Source organism: Myodes glareolus, chromosome 12 (assembly GCF_982192425.1).
Source record: "Myodes glareolus chromosome 12, mMyoGla1.1, whole genome shotgun sequence".
In the NCBI taxonomy this organism is placed as follows: Eukaryota; Metazoa; Chordata; class Mammalia; order Rodentia; family Cricetidae; genus Myodes; species Myodes glareolus.
This window is the reverse complement of record NC_142037.1, coordinates 28288461-28306205: the sequence shown is the minus strand read 5'-3', so window position 1 is coordinate 28306205 and position 17745 is coordinate 28288461. Positions and strand designations below refer to the sequence as shown.

The following is a 17745-nucleotide window of genomic DNA, read 5'->3' as shown; positions in this document are numbered from 1 at the left end:
TTCTCTTCTTTCATCATGTGGGTGCTGAGGATCGAACTTGGGTTGTTAGGCCTTGTTTTTGTCATGTTAACTCACTGAGCCATCTTATCAGCCCTGAAAGTATTTTTATAATGAAGGAATTTGTTTTGACATTAGAAAGCCCAGTGTTTGTTTTCAGATTCAATCTGGCTGCCATTTTTGAGGAGTGTTGAGACTTCCTCAAAACATCAGAGTTCAAAGTTGTAGCGAAGGGATTAGTAGGTATTTTTTTAGTAGGAACTATTATACTTATTTGATTTTTCTAACAGGACATAAGATTTTTTCCTTGTGTATTTTCTGATGCTGCTTCCTTAATGTGTATATTTTAGACCATAATTAGCACCATTTCACCTTTAAAATCGAATTACAAACAAAAACCCTAGAGCTAGGTTTCCTGCTCTGAACTTTGTTAAGATTTTCTGGTGTTGCTGCCTCAGCAGTAACAAAGCAGGCTTGAGAGGAGCTTTGATTAGATCACAGTGAGTGATGCTGCTCTGTTGTCGACTGTCCCCAGATGACCTGTTCAAAGTGCACAAAGCAAAGCCAACACTCAAGTGGAGACAGTCCTTTGAAAGTTATTTGAAGACAATGCCTCCGTACTATCTTGGGGTAAGAATAACATTGTTAAAGTAGACCTTGACGTTTACAGTTTATTGTCAGTATTATAACCAACATTATAATTCATCACTGTAAATGACATGAAAATTGAATGTACAGGTGACAAATTGTGAGTGAAATGATGTAGATTTTAGTGGTTTATAGAATAATAGTGGTTATGTGAGTACTGTATAGCAAAGGCCAGGTACTGGCCTAAGTGTGATGTCTGTGTTAATGGTGTTTACTCCTTACAGTCATTCTGTGAGGTAGAAATGAGGTGAAGGTCAGGAACTAAAGGTAAAGTGGTCATTCCTAGGATTTTCTGTCTATACCTGGTCTTTCTAAGTGGCCTCTAGTCTCATCAGAAGATTAATAACTTGATTTTATGATTGTAAAAGTTTAATTGCTTGTCCTGTCAGAGTAAGCAGGAAGGGATTTGTAGATATTTTGACTCAACTATCTTTCACAGCAGTCTTTAAGACTTAACTGGAGCTTCATGAGCAACATATAGGAGCTCTGGGATTTGCCTTTAGGAGACACCAGGGCTTATTGCACTTCCCAGGTCATTGGTTATCTTCTGTCTGTGTTTCATCCACATGTATTAGGCATGTTTGATGGTGATATTTTACTGTATAAGGTGACTCTGAAAAGTGACTGAAAATTCCTCCTTACTACTGTTTTTACTGTTATATATTTGTTTTAAACTTTTATTCTGTTTATTTTCTTTCTTTCCTCTTTAGAGCTTGTTTGCTTTTTCAGCTCAGCTAATGATAGAAATAGTGAGGGTCAACACCTATTGACAGCTTATTGTATGCCAGATGCTTTTATAAGATTTTCCACGTATTAATTCACCAAATTCCATGATAACTTGATCAAGGTAGATGTTCCTGTCCTTCTGAAAGTGAGAGCTAAATCAGGAAAGGAGGGTTTACTAGTTCAGCTGGTGTGTTCAGCTCTAATCCAGCTGCTTACCTAAGATAGCAGACTAACTGACCTCAAGGTGTGTCTGCTCCTGTCTTCCACATGAGTATCTTCCCATGTACTGAGAACTTCAGGACTTCATTCTTACTGCCCTGAAATGGATTACTATGCTTCTAATTCATGTTAACTCTCTTAAGTTGCTTTCCATGCTACTGATAAACATATTGTTGAAATAGAAATAATGACTATATTATATTCAATGCAATTTGGGGTAGGTTTTAAAAAGTCACTATATGGAACATTTTGAACAAACTTGACATTGACTACTGCTTCCACTTCTTTTCTGTAGCCTCTGAAGAAAGCTGTTAGAATGATGGGTGCACCTAATCTGATAGCAGACAGTATGGAGTATGGACTCAGTTACAGTGTCATTTCATACCTCAAAAAATTGAGTCAACAGGTAATGTCGGAAAGTAGAAGTGAGCATTAAGAATTTGACTGATAGCTAACTGGGCACTGGTGGTGTAAGCCTTTCATTCTAGCACTCACGAGGCAGATGCAGGCAGATCTCTGTGAGTTTGAGGCCAGTCTGGTCTACAGAGTGAACTCCAGGGCAGCCAGGGTGGTTACATAGAGAAATCCTATCTCAAAAAAAAAAAAAAAAAAAAGCACAAGAAAAAGAATTTGACTGATAGCTGAGATAGTAGTTCTTGTGAACTCTTGTGGTGCTGGGGTCAAACACGGAGATTTTCACATGGTAGGCAAACATTTTACGCTCGTCCAACACTTTCTTACTTTCATTTGAGGCAAGTTAATACACACCAGACTAGAATTTGGGGATCCTCTTGTGTCAGTCTCTTGTAGCTATGATTGCAGGTGTACTACCACACCATAGGTAACAGACTACAAGCAAGTTCTTACTGGTTTTAAATTTTTTAATAATTCTCATTTTTATGAATATAGCTTAATTTCTATATATGATGATTATGGGTTTTTTAAAGATTTGTTTATTATGTATGGTATTCTGCCTGCGTGCATGTCTGCAGATCAAAAGAAGGTGACAGATCTCATTACATTTGGTTGTGAGTCACCATGTGGTTGCTGGGAGTTGAACTCAGGATCTCTGGAAGAACAGCCAGTGTTCCTAACTGCTGAGCCATCTCTCCAGCCCAGGTTTTTTTTTTTTGTTTTGTTTTGTTTTAGAATGATCTTTCTCTTAGGAAAAGGAATACCAATTTATTTTGCTTTGTGTTTTAAAACCTGTATGTTTGGGAACTGTTTCTTTGGAATTGTTTGTGAAACTATGGGATTTTGTTATTCTTGCTATAATAAGTTCTATGAATAGATACTGCGAATATCAAGCAGTAGGCATTTTACTTCCATTCAAATTGTAAATGTCATTTAAAAATTTTTCCTAGTACTTTAAACATCTCTCTGAAACTTAGAAGGAATTAAAATGTGGCTAAAGTCTGCATCAGTGTTTGCCACATCAGTAAATATGTAGTCACAATGTCTTCAAGCAGTTGTCTTATTTCTTGTTGGCTCTGAATTGGGAATGTTTTGTCTCATGAAACATTTACTTCATGGTTTATGTGTGATAGGTATTTTATTGAATAAAATAAAACTTGAAGGAATGTTTGTCTTAATGTAGAAGTTTAGAGTCGTAATTTATTTGTTTTACTTCAAGACTGGGTTTCTCTGTATAACTCTGGCTAGCCTAGAACTAACTCTTTTGAACAGGCTTTCCTCAAGCTCAGAGATCTGCCTGCCTCTGCCTCCTGAATGCTGGAATTAAAGGCCTACGCCACCTCTACCTGTTTGAACTGTAATTATTTTAACTGATAAGGTATTGTTATTTAAGGTATGTTTGGTTTTCCTAGTACTCAGTGTAAACTATGGTTACTTGAGACGTTAAATTTTTAAATGCAATAAATAATTTATGGAAGGGCGTATTCACTAGTATTTGATTTATAAACTTAAAATGTATTGACACAATTCTTATTTCTTTTTATTTTAGGCCAAAATTGAATCTGATAGAGTCATCGGATCTGTAGGCAAAAAAGTAGTGCAGGAAACTGGAATTAAAGTCCGAAGCCGGTCACATGGTTTGTCGATGGCACATAGGAAAGGTTTTCAACAAATGCTGCAGGGAATTTCGGAGGATGTCCCCCACAGGCTGCTCGACCTTAATATGAAGGAGTATGCTGGGTTCCAGGTTGCTTTACTAAATAAGGTAACAGCTGAACACTGCTTTAGTTGTGTTGTATTCTTGATAGAGCAAGTCCCAGTTTACGTTACTGAAATTCAATCTGTCCAAGCTTCAGGAGGCCCTTTTATCTCGTTGCAGAAAGATACTCATAGTATTTCATATAGAAATTGTATATTGTGTGAATGAATGAGTTGATTGATGAATAGTAAGTTTTATAGATGACAACAAAGGCTTAAAGATTGCTAAACATTGGGGGCTGGAGAGATGGCTCAGTGGTTAAGAGCATTGCCTGCTCTTCCAAAGGTCCTGAGTTCAATTCCCAGCAACCATATGGTGGCTCACAACCATCTGTAATGAGGTCTGGTGCCCTCTTTTGGCCTGCAGGCATACATGGAGGCAGAATGTTGTATGCATAATAAATAAATAAATATTCAAAAAAAAGTCAGGTGTGGTGTACACCTGTTTAAAAAAAAGATTGTTAAACATTATAGCGCTGGTGTTAGAATTCATATAGAACACCTTAAAATGCTTTATGCTCATTATTATAACTGTTTTCATTTCAGTAGCCTTTTTGTAGACAATAGCCAAGCTGTTTATAACATTTATTTGGAAATATAAAGGGTCTGGAATAGTAGAATCAATTTTAAAACAGGAATAAAGTTGGAGGAATGAAACCATGTGATTTAGAACTGAAAAACTACAAAAGTTATGTTGGGATGATTGTGTGTGGTTAAATACACAGAGGAGCAGTAGAATGGAATAGAGTTGAAGAGATTCTCTCACAGTCATTTAACAGAGGTGCCATGATAATCAAAATGGGAAAAGAGCCTTTTAAACAGTGCTACAACAGTGGATAGTCCTATACAAAATAATTAACTTCAGACATTTGTCTCACATTATTTAAAGTAATCATGGTTATAAATAGAAGAATTGAACCTTCTGCTTACAAAAGAAAAAAAAAAACGAGAAAGTCTGTAGCACAATTAATACAAACTCAGAGGCAGAAACTGAAGTTCAACCTGAAGGTCAGAAAAGCAAAGCACCCAGCCACTGACTCTTACCTCTACCTCAGCCAAAATGGCCACCCTACCTCCAGGAATCTCAGAATGAGACTGAGAGCTGTTTCTTCCCGTTTTATAATCCTCTCTAGGGCTGGGATTAAAGACATGTGTTACCGTTACCTGGTCTTTAAGGCTGGCCAGTTTTACGGTTTACTTTTCTGATCCTCAGGCAAGCTTAATTTATTGAACAACAAGAGAAAAATGCCACTACAAATGTCTTGATGATGTTTTAAGCTAATGAAGATTCTTTTTTAAAGATTTATTTATTTATTTTTTTAAGATTTATTTATTGATTATATACAACATGTTTTCCTGCACACCAAAAGAGGGCACCTGATCTCATTACAGATGGTTGTGAGCCACCATGTGGTTGCTGGGAATTGAACTCAGGACCTCTGGAAAAGCAGTCAGTGCTCTTAACCTCTGAGCCATCTCTCCAGCCCCCAAGATTTATTTATCTTTTATGTATGCAATATTCTGCCTGCATGTACACCTACACGCCAGAAGAAGGCACCTGATCTCATTACAGATGGTTGTGAGCCACCATGTGGTTGCTGGGAATTGAACTGGAAGAGCAGCTAGTGCTCTTAAGTTCTGAGCCATCTCTCTAGCCCTGCTCATGAAGATTTTTTTTTAATATAACATAAAACATACACACAACAATGGTAAATTGAACTTTTTAAAAATTAGATATCTAGCTGGGCAATGATGGGTCATGCCTTTAAGCCCCGCACTCAGGGAGGCCGAGGCAGGCTGATCTCTAGTTCTTATGACAACAAGAGATACACAGAGAAACCCTGTCTTTAAAAACAAAACAAAACAAACAAAAAAATTAAAGATCTTGCTCTTCATTGAACTGTTGTAACAAGATGTTGTTGAATGCTAGAATGATTGCTTAGCATCTGAGAGTCCTTGTTTTTACCCTTAGTACTATAAACCTTAAAGAAAGAAAACAAAAAGAAAACCAAAATAGGCAAGGTACAGGTCAGAGAGAGCACTTAACGTGATAAAAGACTTCTAACAAAATAATTGACATCCAGCTCACTAACAAAAAATTGAATATTCCAGTAAAAATAACCAAAATACCACAATTGAAGAAACACTTCAGAGAAACACAAACACCACATAGTAAGGTAAATAGCCTTTAAGCCACCAGAGGAATGCATATCATAGAGTTACTGAAGTGTCTAGTGTTGGTCAGACACAGAAGAATTGGAACTCTCATAAATGAGTGAAGAAGGGCTAAAGAGATAGTTCAGCAGTTATGATCAATTGCTGCCGTCCCAGAGGACCTGAGTTTGATTCTCAGCACCTATGCCATAGCTCACAACCATCTGTAACTCTAATACCAGGGAATCTTGAGGAACTGCTCATACATACATGGTAAACCATGCAGACAAAACCACTCACATAAAAATAAACAAATAAATGACTGAAGGACAACAACTTGTGATTTCCTAAGAGGCAACATAAATATTTGCATACAATCAACACTTCTTATTTGTGTCAAGATAAATCAAAATATGTATCTGTATAAAATACATGTGCCAGATTTTCATAGCCTTGTTATAGTAAAAAATTCCAGGTGATTTTATTAAAAAAAAATAAAGTTGTGTTTCCATAAAATGAAATAGTATTGTGGAATAAAAAGAAAAGCAGACTAGTGAAGTAAAAGAAGCCAGATAAGATATGAAAACTTAGGTATTGAAAGATTCCGCATAGGCAGAAAGCTACCTGTAGTTAGTACCTGGGACAGAATAAGAATTGATGGTATACAGGCCTAGGGAAGTGTGCGCCCGGGAAGTACTCTAAAGCTAGGTGTGATGCTGTCACCCAACTGTAAGCTCTTACTTGCTCATCAGGTCACATGCTTGAATGTCAAAGCAGTTTTTAGAAACCCTTCCAGTGTTTAAGGGGTTTTGTTAAGTGATTTGCTTCTCTTACCCAGAACATACTGAATGGCCTTTAAAGTTAAAGGTGAATTTGAAGTTATTTTGTTGAGCTTGCCATAAAATTTCTATTATTTGGCCCTAAAACAGTGTATTTAAAATTGCATTGTATGTTTGTTTTCTTTTTTTCCTTTTAAAACTACATAATTAACTTAAATATTCTATATTTTATTTTTGATCCTGTGCTGTAGACTAAGAGATTTTAGACCCTTTTAAATTCTGTTTAGAAATATTTTATCCTTGAATGTGTTTATGTAGGATTTGAAGCCTCAGACCTTTAGAAATGCTTATGATATACCAAGACGGAATCTTCTGGATCATTTAACAAGAATGAGATCTAATCTTTTAAAGAGCACCCGCAAATTTCTTAAAGGCCAGGATGAAGGTTAGAGTATGATTTTATATATTTCTGTTTATAAAATAACTTTTCTTTATAATTTGTAAGGGAATGGTAACATAAATTTTACAGGCTTATAGTCTCGTTAATTCAAGCAAGTGACATTAAAGAAGAGAATCATTCACGCAGAGATATATATATATATACATACACACATACAATAAAATAATTTATATACAAATAAATTTTTCTTAAAAGGGGTGATTCATCCCATATTTTCTATCTTCCTTTTTACTGTCACTGTTAGCTATAAATTCTCTTACCAGTTTATTTTATTTATTTATTTTTTTAAAGCCTTCCTCATACCTTCAGGCACATGGACACTTAGAGTTCTTTTCTTGCGTTATTTTAGTTTCTGATAGTTTTGACTCCGGGTGGCCATTTCATGGCATATTCTGCTACTTTCTTGACTTATCTATGGCATCTTCTACAGCTCACATCATTAGCCTTTGCTGTGACTTAAGCATTCTCCCTACAGGTTTATATTCATTTGATAATTCCACTTTACGATTTTCTACAAATTCTACCATATTTTGCCTAGAAGATAAAATTAGTACTTTAAATTTTACTTTTGAAGAATTAAAGGTTGTTATATTTTTAATTTTCCCATATCTGCTTAGTACATAGTAACATGGGATGAGTATAATTATTAGTGAGGGTAACTTTTGTTGTTGATATGTTCTCTCTGAAAAGATCAAGTGCACAGTGTACCTATAGCACAAATGGGGAATTACCAGGAGTACCTCAAGCAAGTACCTTCTCCACTGAGAGAACTTGATCCTGATCAGCCTCGAAGGTTGCATACATTTGGCAATCCCTTTAAATTGGATAAAAAGGTAACTGAAATGTTGTGTGATATAACTTGTTTGTGATACCTGTTGTCAATTTAGCTAAAGTCATTTTCTGTGTAGAGTATCTTATTAAAGTGTTAATATTAAAGAATTGAGATTAGTTGTGCCACTTAGAAAACTGTATAGAGAGGTTGGGGGAGATGGCTCAGTGGGCTAAGGACTTGTTCAGATTCACAGAACCCATAGAAAAACCAGACAGTGTAGCATTCCTTTGTAATCCAGCACTTTTGGTAAACTGGGAGTCAGAGACAGGTGACCCCCAGGTAACTTAACACCCAGTGTCTTAAACAAGGTGGAAGGTGAGATCTGATGCTTGAGGTTGTAACCCCAGACTTCTGTGTACAGTATGCGCGTCCATATCCATGCTGAGACGTCAGTGCACATGCCCCCACACAGATGGCATCGCTATTCAAGAAAGGGCTATTTTCTTTTTTGGTATAGAGTAGAAAAGTATACCAGAGGCTACTGGGAGAAGGGTGAAGAAGGGAAAGAAAATAATAAAGTGGGGTACTAAGTCTCAGTTTGAGGACTAAGTTTTAGTGATCTATTGACAACATTGTAATCAATAATAATAATAATAGTCTTATTTATTTCAAAATTTGTAAATGGACATTTTTGCTTTTTTAAAAAAATTTTGTTTAAATGGGTTTTGTTTTCATTTTACATACCAACCACAGTTTATTCTCCCTCTGCTCCTCCTGGTCGCCCTACCTTCCCCTCACTTAACCCCTCAATCTACTCTTTAGAAAGGGTAAAGCCTCCCAAAGGGAGTCAACAAAGTCTGGCATATCAAGTTGAGGAGGGCCAAGCTCCTCCCTTCTGTATCAAGGCTGAGCAAGGTATCCCTCCATAGGGAATGGGCTCCAAAAAGCCAGTTCATGCACTAGAAATAAATCATGGGCCCACATACTGCCCAGGCCACAGAACTGTCACCCACATTTAGAGAGGCCTAGTTTGGTTTTAGGTAGGTTCCCCAGGTTGTCAATGCAGAGTCAGTGAGCTCCCACTAGCTTGGCTCAGCTGTTTGTGGATTTCCTCATTATGATCTTGACCCCTTTGCTCATATAATCTCTCCTTCCTCTCTTCAACTGGACTCTGGGAGCTAGGCTCAGTGCTTAGCTGTGGATCTCTGCATCTGCTCCATCAGTTACTGGATGAAGAGTCTATGATGACAGGGTGGTCATCAATGCGATTATAGAGGAAGGCCATTTCAGGCACCCTCTTCACTATTGCTTAGGGTCTTAGCTGGGGTCATCCTTGTGGATTCCTGGGAGTTTCCCCAGTGTACCATATTTCTCTCTAACCCCATAAAGGCTCCTTCTATCAAGATATTTCTTTCATTGTCCTCCCTCTCTGTCCCTCCCCCAACTCAACCATCCTGTTCCCTCATGTTCTCTTCTCCCTTCCACTGGTTAAGAGTAGTAAGTGCTCTTAGCTTTTGATCCCACAATTAAATTGTTAAAAATAGTGTGGGCGTGTGTATGTGTGTGCGTGCTCATGTTATAGCACACGTGGAAGTCAGAGGACAAATAGATTTCTGTCAGTTCTCTGATGCTTCCACCTTTCTGGGCTCTGAACTCAGGTCCCCAGGATTGTGAAGCAAAACAGCCTTACCTGCTATTCTGTCTTGCCAGCTCTTAAGTAAACCTTTCTACACTGTATGCATAAGTTAAGCTATTACATTATATGCTTATGTGTAGTTATTCATCAGTTAAAAGAAGTGGTGATCCTTACATTTTAAAAAACATATAAATCCCAAAAAAATTTATATCTGTTAATAGGGTATGATGATAGATGAAGCAGATGAATTTGTGGCTGGACCTCAAAATAAACACAAACGGCCTGGAGAGCCAAGCATGCAAGGGATCCCGAAGAGACGCCGATGTGCGTCTCCACTCTTGAGAGGCCGCCGGCAGAGCCCTGCTGTGAATAGTCACATCGGAGGGAAAGGACCGCCTGCACCCATGACTCAAGCACAGCCAGGTCTTATTAAACCCCTTCCTCTGAATAAAGGTAGCACTTTGGGGCTTTCAAATACTACTTGCTATTTTGGGTTTCCTAAGGGAAGAGATTTTTATAATAGAAACAGAAAAAGATTGTTCAGCAAAGTCCAGTGAGTATTGTTTATTATAAATTGGTGTGTAGTAGCTTTTGGATGTATTTTTGATGAACACTATATAGTCAAACTTTATTGTATTACATATTATGCTCTAAAAGGATGTTAGTAAATCTCAAGTATTTCACAAATTGTTTTGGAAGGAATGTTGTCACTACCAGCTAAAATACACTTTTCAGTTTAGTAAAACTCAACAACTATTAAATGTATATAATACTATATTACAGATGTGAGCAAGGCAGTAGTGATCTCTGTCCTCTCAGTAGTCAAGGAAATTTATAGTCAATCAATTACAAGTGTGATAAATGTTTACAGTGGAAGCATTTAACATGAAGAATTATTTTCCTAAGAACATTGTTTGTAGATGAGTGTAAATTAAATTATGCTGAAGAGTCTAAAGAGAATATGTTTAAAATATATATAAAGAGAAAGGTATTAAGGAGACACCATTCCATTGTAGCATTGGTTTTGGGAATATTTAATAAGAAGAGATTGGAATGATGTCCAGATTCCAGATTATGGGTGACCTTGGAACCTTTTGTAAAGAGTCTTTATTTTATCCCAAGGACAGTGAGAAACCATTGAAGGAGGTGATAACCTGGTTAATTAGAATTTCATAATTATATTTGAATATAATGTGCAATATCAGGGAGAATATATATATATGGGAATATAGAGAACTTAATAAATCAGTATTTTTATTAGTTCTACATAGTGACGCTCACTGGCTTATATTATATCTTAAATGGAGAGATGGCTAATATTGTGTACCATTTGATGGAATTTTGCAATACTCTCTCTTAAATAGACTTGATCCTTCTCCTCTACTACCCTCTATTGAATATCAGAGTGATCAGGCCTCTGGATCCAATAATTCCATAGGAAATAAAAGAGACAGAAAAACATGTTAAGTACGGAAGAGAGTAGAGTCAGAAAATTAAGGTAATAGGGAAACTTATAGTACAAAAGAAGTCTGTTTTGTTTTTGTTGTTTAGGTGAAGAGAGAGGTAGAAAAAGTTTATAGAGTCCCAGTTACAATGCAAGGGCCTCATTTGGACCAGAGTCAGATAAGATCAAACGTTTTAAAAGAGACAGAGTATAAAATAACTGGAGGCTATGGATGCAGAAGGGATAGTTAATGTTATAGTTACTAGTATGCGTCCACAGGGGCTAGTTAGTAAATATAGATGATTAAAACCTGACTGTGTGTCTTGAGAAACAATAGGCAAGTTGGGAAAGGGAAAGCAGTGAGTGTGAGTTTCATAGCGTGTTGGCAATTTCAAATGCCTTAAAAACAGACCAAGAAAATTAGAAACATCTTTTGGTCTCTGGCTGTTTTACCAATAATACTTTGATTTATTTATTTGTGGAGTAAAGGACAGAAAGCTTCAAAAATGGGGTGAAGGGAAAGTGAGAAGAAGAGAAAAATAAAGACAATAAGTATGAACAACTTAGTTTTAAGTTTAGCTCTAAAGGATAGAGAGGCTGGCGAGTGGTCCAGAAAAGTTCATGGAGATGAAAATGGTGGTTTTGCTTTGAGAGTGTTTAAATCCTGGCATGATGGACACATTATAGAGAAAGGTCAAAGTAAAGATGAAATAGGCCATAATCTTCACCATGAAGGAAGAGGAAATGGTCCAGAGTGCTAATAAAAGAATGCTGCTTCTTTCTGTTGAACAAAATGTGTTTGGGAATAAATTAGGGACAAGGGTGTAGAAGAGATTTCAAGGCTTTGCTTTTCTCCTGTAAACTTACTGAGATAAAGGAGAAATTGGAAAAAGAGAATGAAGCTGAATAATATCTGTGGGAGAGGGAGAAGATTTTGTGGTAGGCTTGCTAAGCAGTGGTGAAGATCTAGGCCTAGGTGGTAATTAGGAACACCCCTGCAGACCTGGCTCTCATTTCCAGCAGTTGCTATCACTCCAATTAAAGGTCTGTATCTAGCAGTCAGGTTAAACTAGCCATTAAGTGTTGTGTTTTACTTGGCAGATGTACCATAGTGCAGGGAGTTAGAACTAGATCATTGGGACACTGGTGAAAAGTGACCTATCATGGGGATAAGTCTCATAAAGAAGAAAGTGACTATATAGCAAAGTCTGATTGTTGGAAAAAAGAGGAGCTGCTAGAGTAGAAGTCGAGCTGGAGTACTGCAGAGGGGCGCACCTCCGTCTCTGAGTTTGTGTCAAATGGGACAGGTGGAAGTGGGACTGAAAGTTTTTGATAGATGATGCTCTGCATAGATATTGGTGAGGTGTTCCTGGGGTCCTTGTTAAACTACTTGTTATCGTGCACATCAAGGCTGGGGCACAAAGGAAGCATTTGAGAGGCTCGACTGGGGCTAATGCTGCTTTGAGAACCTCCTAGAATGTCGGGAGGGGCTTGAGAATGTACAGTAGATGAAGTGCCAGAGCATGTGCACTGGGCTCAATATGAAGATAATGACGAAGGGATTAGGTAAGTGACAGATTGCTCAAAAGTGTAAGAGGGTTTTTTTTTTATTAAATAGAAAATTTGAAATTATATTTAGAAAGTGAAGGAGTCAGTGGCTGTAATGTCCCACTTGTACACTCAGAATTGAAAAGGAGAACAGTATTCTTGTTTTTAATTTTTAAATAGGAGAGCTAGGTTTTCATTAAAGCAGAAATTATTGTGGTTTTCAGCCTTGACCATAGATTGTGGAGAACTATTAGTAAAGAAGTGTTTGCAAACCATGGGGTAGAATTTAGAAAGGAGATGATAGAAGGAGAAGAGCGGTGGATTTGTGGGAATGTTGTTCAAGAAATCATGTGGAAACCAGGTCTTTACGTTGGGATATAGAACAACGAGTTCAGCTGGTACTCTGGAAGCTGGTGAACAATCCAAACTTTAGGAGTCATGTCTAAGAATCTTGTATTGGTAAGCTGGTAAACTTTTGTTTATACTGGTCTAATGAGCTGAACTGAGCATCAAAGTATTGCATGGCTGGGGACTTAAAGGAGAGCTAAAAACCCATCTGCTGTGAGGTGTGCCCTGCAGAATGTTGAGCAGTAAACAGTGCTTATTTTTCTCTCTAAAGAATAGCAGGTTTATAAGACTAAAATAGGGTTAAGATGAGGTGGGTAGGACTCTAAGGTAAAGGTGACAATGACAATTTTAGTGATGTATTTTTTTCCTGAAGTACTGAAAACTTGTTTAATAAAATTGTTAAAATAAGGTATAAAATTGAAAGCTAAAATAGGCTTTGTTTTAAATTTCTAAGCACAGAATTGCAGGTTTTGTGTTATAAATGCTTCATAATGATATGCTGTATCTTTGGCAAAGTCTTAAGAGTCCTATCACATTGTTGGTATGTCTTAGTCTAAGAAATGAGTTATTTGTGGTAGTTGTGTTACTTGAACATTTTTATTGTGTACTTTAATACTGGTTCTCACTTTTGGCTCCATTTCTTGGGTTTCATTTCAGAAGCCACTAATGATTCAGCAGTAGATGATGTGGTTGAAAATCATGTTGCAGACCAACTTTCATCAGACATGACACCAAATACTATGGATACTGAATTTCTAACATCTCCAGCCAATCTTCTGGAACCATCAACTAATCATACAGAAGCCCTTGGTCATGAACATTTAGGAAATAATGACCTCACTGTTGGTGGATTTTTAGAAAATCATGATGAGCCAAGAAATAAAGAACAAAGTGCTGAAGAGAGTATACCAGCATCTTCACTCAGCAAGGGAAAGAAATCAGTGCATTGTAGAAGCCATGAAGAGGTCAACACTGAACTAAAAGCACAAATTATGAAAGAGATCCGAAAGCCAGGAAGAAGTATGTAGAATTAGTTGATTTTTTTTTATGTGTTCCAGTAAGCAAAAAGCAAGTCAAATTCACAAAAGCATATATTTGATTCTAGATCAGTCTTAAAGTACTATCTGAATTCTGTAAGATTTAAGTTTTTATTTAGCTGGAAAACACTGAATAATCTTGGTGCTCGTGGTACTCCAGTATGGTAGACAGCAGGGAATCTAGCTAAAAAAGACTGTAGAGATGGAGTAGCTGCCATGAGAGGGACCCAGAGTCGTGACAAATCTTAGTAGAACAGCTAGCTAACCCAAACAGACGGGTGAATACTACTGAGTGCCTGAGTGTTGGGGTGACAGGGTGTCTAACAAGTAAAGCAGCCATATAGCCCAAAATTCAGTTCTCTGCAAGTTGCTTCAAAACCTGTGTGTTTGTAAAGTTTCTCTCTACCACCTATCATGCATGAATTATGATAGCTACCTGGATGTGCTTTAGCCCCAAACCAAAGTCATTAAGACTGTCCTGCAAGAGAACTCTGTGGACACAAAAAGTGAGTAGTACTGGCATCCGTTCAGGATATAACATCACTACTGTGATGGCATAGGGAAATGTCGTAGAAGTGTATTCAGGAAGTTGTAGAGTCTGGGATGGAGTTCTATGTGAAAACTTGGAACTGAAGCAGTACCTTTAAGCTTTTAGGTTTTTCTCCTTCTGATGTGTTAAGATAAAGACTGCCTGTTTCTCTGGGTGACTGCAGAGCTCTTTAATTCATCTCTAGGCTGGCTGCTGTCTTATACTGGAAAATTTTGGGAGTGGGCAACAAAAAGGTGGTTGGAAAGTTGTTTAATTTTTGGCGATGCATACTTCCATGCACACATCTAACAAGTAGGGCATCTGTTAACAGTGGTAACATTTCTGTGGGGAATACTTTTGTCTGAATATATCTTAGTGCAAAAAGGCTGCAGGGGAAATACTGAGAATACAAATAAAAGCCAGTTAATTGCTTTTCCTTCTCTTGTTTTAAGAATATGAAAGAATCTTCACTTTACTGAAGCATGTGCAAGGCAGTTTACAAACAAGACTAATATTTTTACAGAATGTCATTAAGGAAGCATCCAGGTAAAGAAGCTTGTTTGCTAATGAATGCTAATGAATACTAATGAATACATTTCTGTCTGTATATGTTTGAATGGCATTTGTTATGTACTTGGGTTTATGCATGCATTTAATTCATGGATATGTGTGAGATTTCTCCCTCACCTCTTCCCCCTTTGAGAAAATTGTTCCTTGAAATAGACACATAAACCCTTGAAGGATTATGGCTCTTTCCTTTGTAAATTATTATATTATTTTAAAATTGTTTTTTTTCCCTCTGTTGCTTTTTGGTGTTGTAAATCTTCAATTTCCCACCTTTCTATAGTAATAATTATTTTAAATGATAAGAAATAGCCACGAAAGGTGATACTGTAATGTTAGTAAGGTTGAGAACAACTGCTTTAGTTATAGCTAGGGAGGGGTTTTTGTTTTGTTTTTGAGTGACTTGGGCATGGGCTACTTGAATGATCAAGATAAGGCTATTCATTTTCGTATAAGTTGAAATATTTTAGATTCTGTTAATGTAAACTCTTCCGGCTTTAGTTCAGTTCAAAGCATGCCTTGGATTTTTAGTGTAGATGATTTTGAGACAGCCTTTTGCTTCATAGCCCAGAATGATTCATTCATTCTGCCTTAGTTTCCCCAATGCTGGGGTTATAGACGTGTGTCCTCTACTGATGCATCTTGGGTCTTGTGTTCCTTGCACCTGTCCTTTTGCCACTTTTGTCATAGAATGTGGTGCCTATTTGAATCATTTTACAAGTGAGAAAGAAGTAGGAACAGATCATCTAGTATTTAAGACAGCAGTGATAGTAATGATTGTGTGTATATAATTTTAACCTACTTGTATTTACTACAGGAAAACATTTTGTGCTGTATATTTGGTGTTGTAGATACCTTATTACACTTGGTGCTCCTACTCCTCAAATTGTAATAGAACACTGATTTTTAAACGCTACTACCAGTTTTCATTTCCATTTTGTAGGAACTTGCATTTCTTCCTTGTATTTATTTTTTTCAACACTCAGTTTTCAAAAAAGGACTAAATGGTACTACAGTAATTACTTTGGGATCTTTTACTATAATGTTTAGACTCCTTGTATATATTAGTATTTTTCTCCTTTTTATTTTCCTTTTTGGTGGTAGGAAGAATGACCACTGTAACATTGTTCCTAGGACTAGATTCGTTCTTTTAAATGAAAACTGTAATTCTGTTCTGGTATGAAGAATAATTTACAAATCTTTCATCAAGTTTTTACCACTGTATTTTGTATGTTTGGTACACATGTGGAGGTCAGAGGACGGCTTTTAGGAGTCGAGATTAAACACTCAAGTCATCACAGTTCAGGGTTGGCTCTGGCTCATTATCTTCTGAGCTAACTTGTTAGTCCCCAATAATTTTTTTCTCTTTTTTTGGGTGGGGGAGGGGGAGACAGAGTTTCTCTGTGTTCTGGAACTCATTCTGTAGACCATGCTGACCTCAAACTTCCAAGTGCTGGGATTAAAGGCGTGCACCACCTGGTACTCAACAAATATTTTAGAAAATTTTTTCATTTATTTTCTTTGTGAGATTATAATATTATGAGATGTCCCTCTTCCCTTTCCTCTCTCTAGAACCTCTCATATACCCTTCTTGCTTGCTTTCAAATCCATAGCCTCTTGTACCATTAACTGTTGTTACATACATATATCTGTGTGTATTTGTTTATATATTTTTTCTTAAGTATATAAATATAACTTGCTTTATCTATGTAATGTTACTTGTATGTATGTTTTCAGGGCTGTGAATTTGTTACTGTATAACCAGTTGGTGTACTTTTGCTTGAGGAAGACTATTTCTCCTGCTCTCAGCATTCCTTAGTTTCCTAATTAGTTCTTTGCGTAAGGTGGAGGTCTCATGAGTTGTGTTGGATTTCATTTTTATTCTACTTGAAAATAATCTTTCCCAAAATCGGTTTTTTCTTTTGAAACATGCTAGTTTATGTATGCTGTCCATTAAGAAGTAATTGAGAATGCTCCTATTTTTCCTCACACAGGTTTAAAAAACGAATGCTAATAGAACAGCTGGAGAACTTCTTGGATGAAATTCACCGAAGAGCCAATCAAATCAACCATATTAATAGCAATTAATTAAAAGAAAATAGAATGTGGCCACTTATTTCACTGTTTTCTCCAAATACAAAGTAAATACAAGACTGTTGTAATCTTGCATTCATTCTTTGACATGCATTGTTGGCTATTTGAAATACTAAAACAGTCTACAGGTCCTCTCCATCATTTTACAGTGACCTTTTCATTTTGGTTTATTTTTGTAATGTGAAAAGTATCACTAATTTTTTTTTTTTAATTTAACAAACTAAAACTATTCTCCAAATCCTCTGCTTGTCATTGGCTCTTGCGTGTCAGTTTCCCTCAGGTTATATTTTCTTAAACCAACCTTTAAAATTGTCAGCTCTGTTAAGGTTGAACTTTGCCAAAAAAAAAAAAAATTAAAAAGAAGTTACTTTGTAATTTTTGGGGAAAAAAGCACATACATTAAGAACTAGGTAATGTTTTGTATATACAGTTATTTTGGATATATTATTGTAAGTTGTACAAATGTATTTTGAAGAATATTTAAGAAAAGCACTTTTGTTATTCCATCAATAAATGCTCTATTTTACTCTTGTGTGGTTTAGGAAATAATCACATTTAAAGTAACTACTTAGAAACATTCTAAGACAATGGAATTTTAAAGGCCTTGCTTTTTAGCAT

General features: G+C 36.6%; 1 protein-coding gene across 3 annotated transcripts in view; it reads left to right on the top strand.

Moving 5' to 3' along the window:
- Ints6 (integrator complex subunit 6) overlaps positions 1-17745 on the top strand; it is a 79481-nt gene that overhangs the window by 58307 nt on the left and 3429 nt on the right. Inside the window, exons 10-18 of one of the 3 annotated variants that reach the window (XR_015004869.2) lie at positions 533-627; positions 1886-1996; positions 3554-3769; positions 7014-7140; positions 7846-7988; positions 9785-10016; positions 13561-13923; positions 14922-15015; positions 17028-17174. Coding sequence is in view for 2 of the 3 variants with exons in the window: in XM_048422241.3 (XP_048278198.1) it covers positions 533-627; positions 1886-1996; positions 3554-3769; positions 7014-7140; positions 7846-7988; positions 9785-10016; positions 13561-13923; positions 14922-15015; positions 17028-17121 (1475 nt within the window). In the remaining variant the exon portion in view is untranslated. Of the gene's footprint in view, positions 1-532; positions 628-1885; positions 1997-3553; positions 3770-7013; positions 7141-7845; positions 7989-9784; positions 10017-13560; positions 13924-14921; positions 15016-17027; positions 17654-17745 lie in introns of those variants that run through there. The other 2 variants (XM_048422242.3, XM_048422241.3) reach the window with 2 other exon arrangements.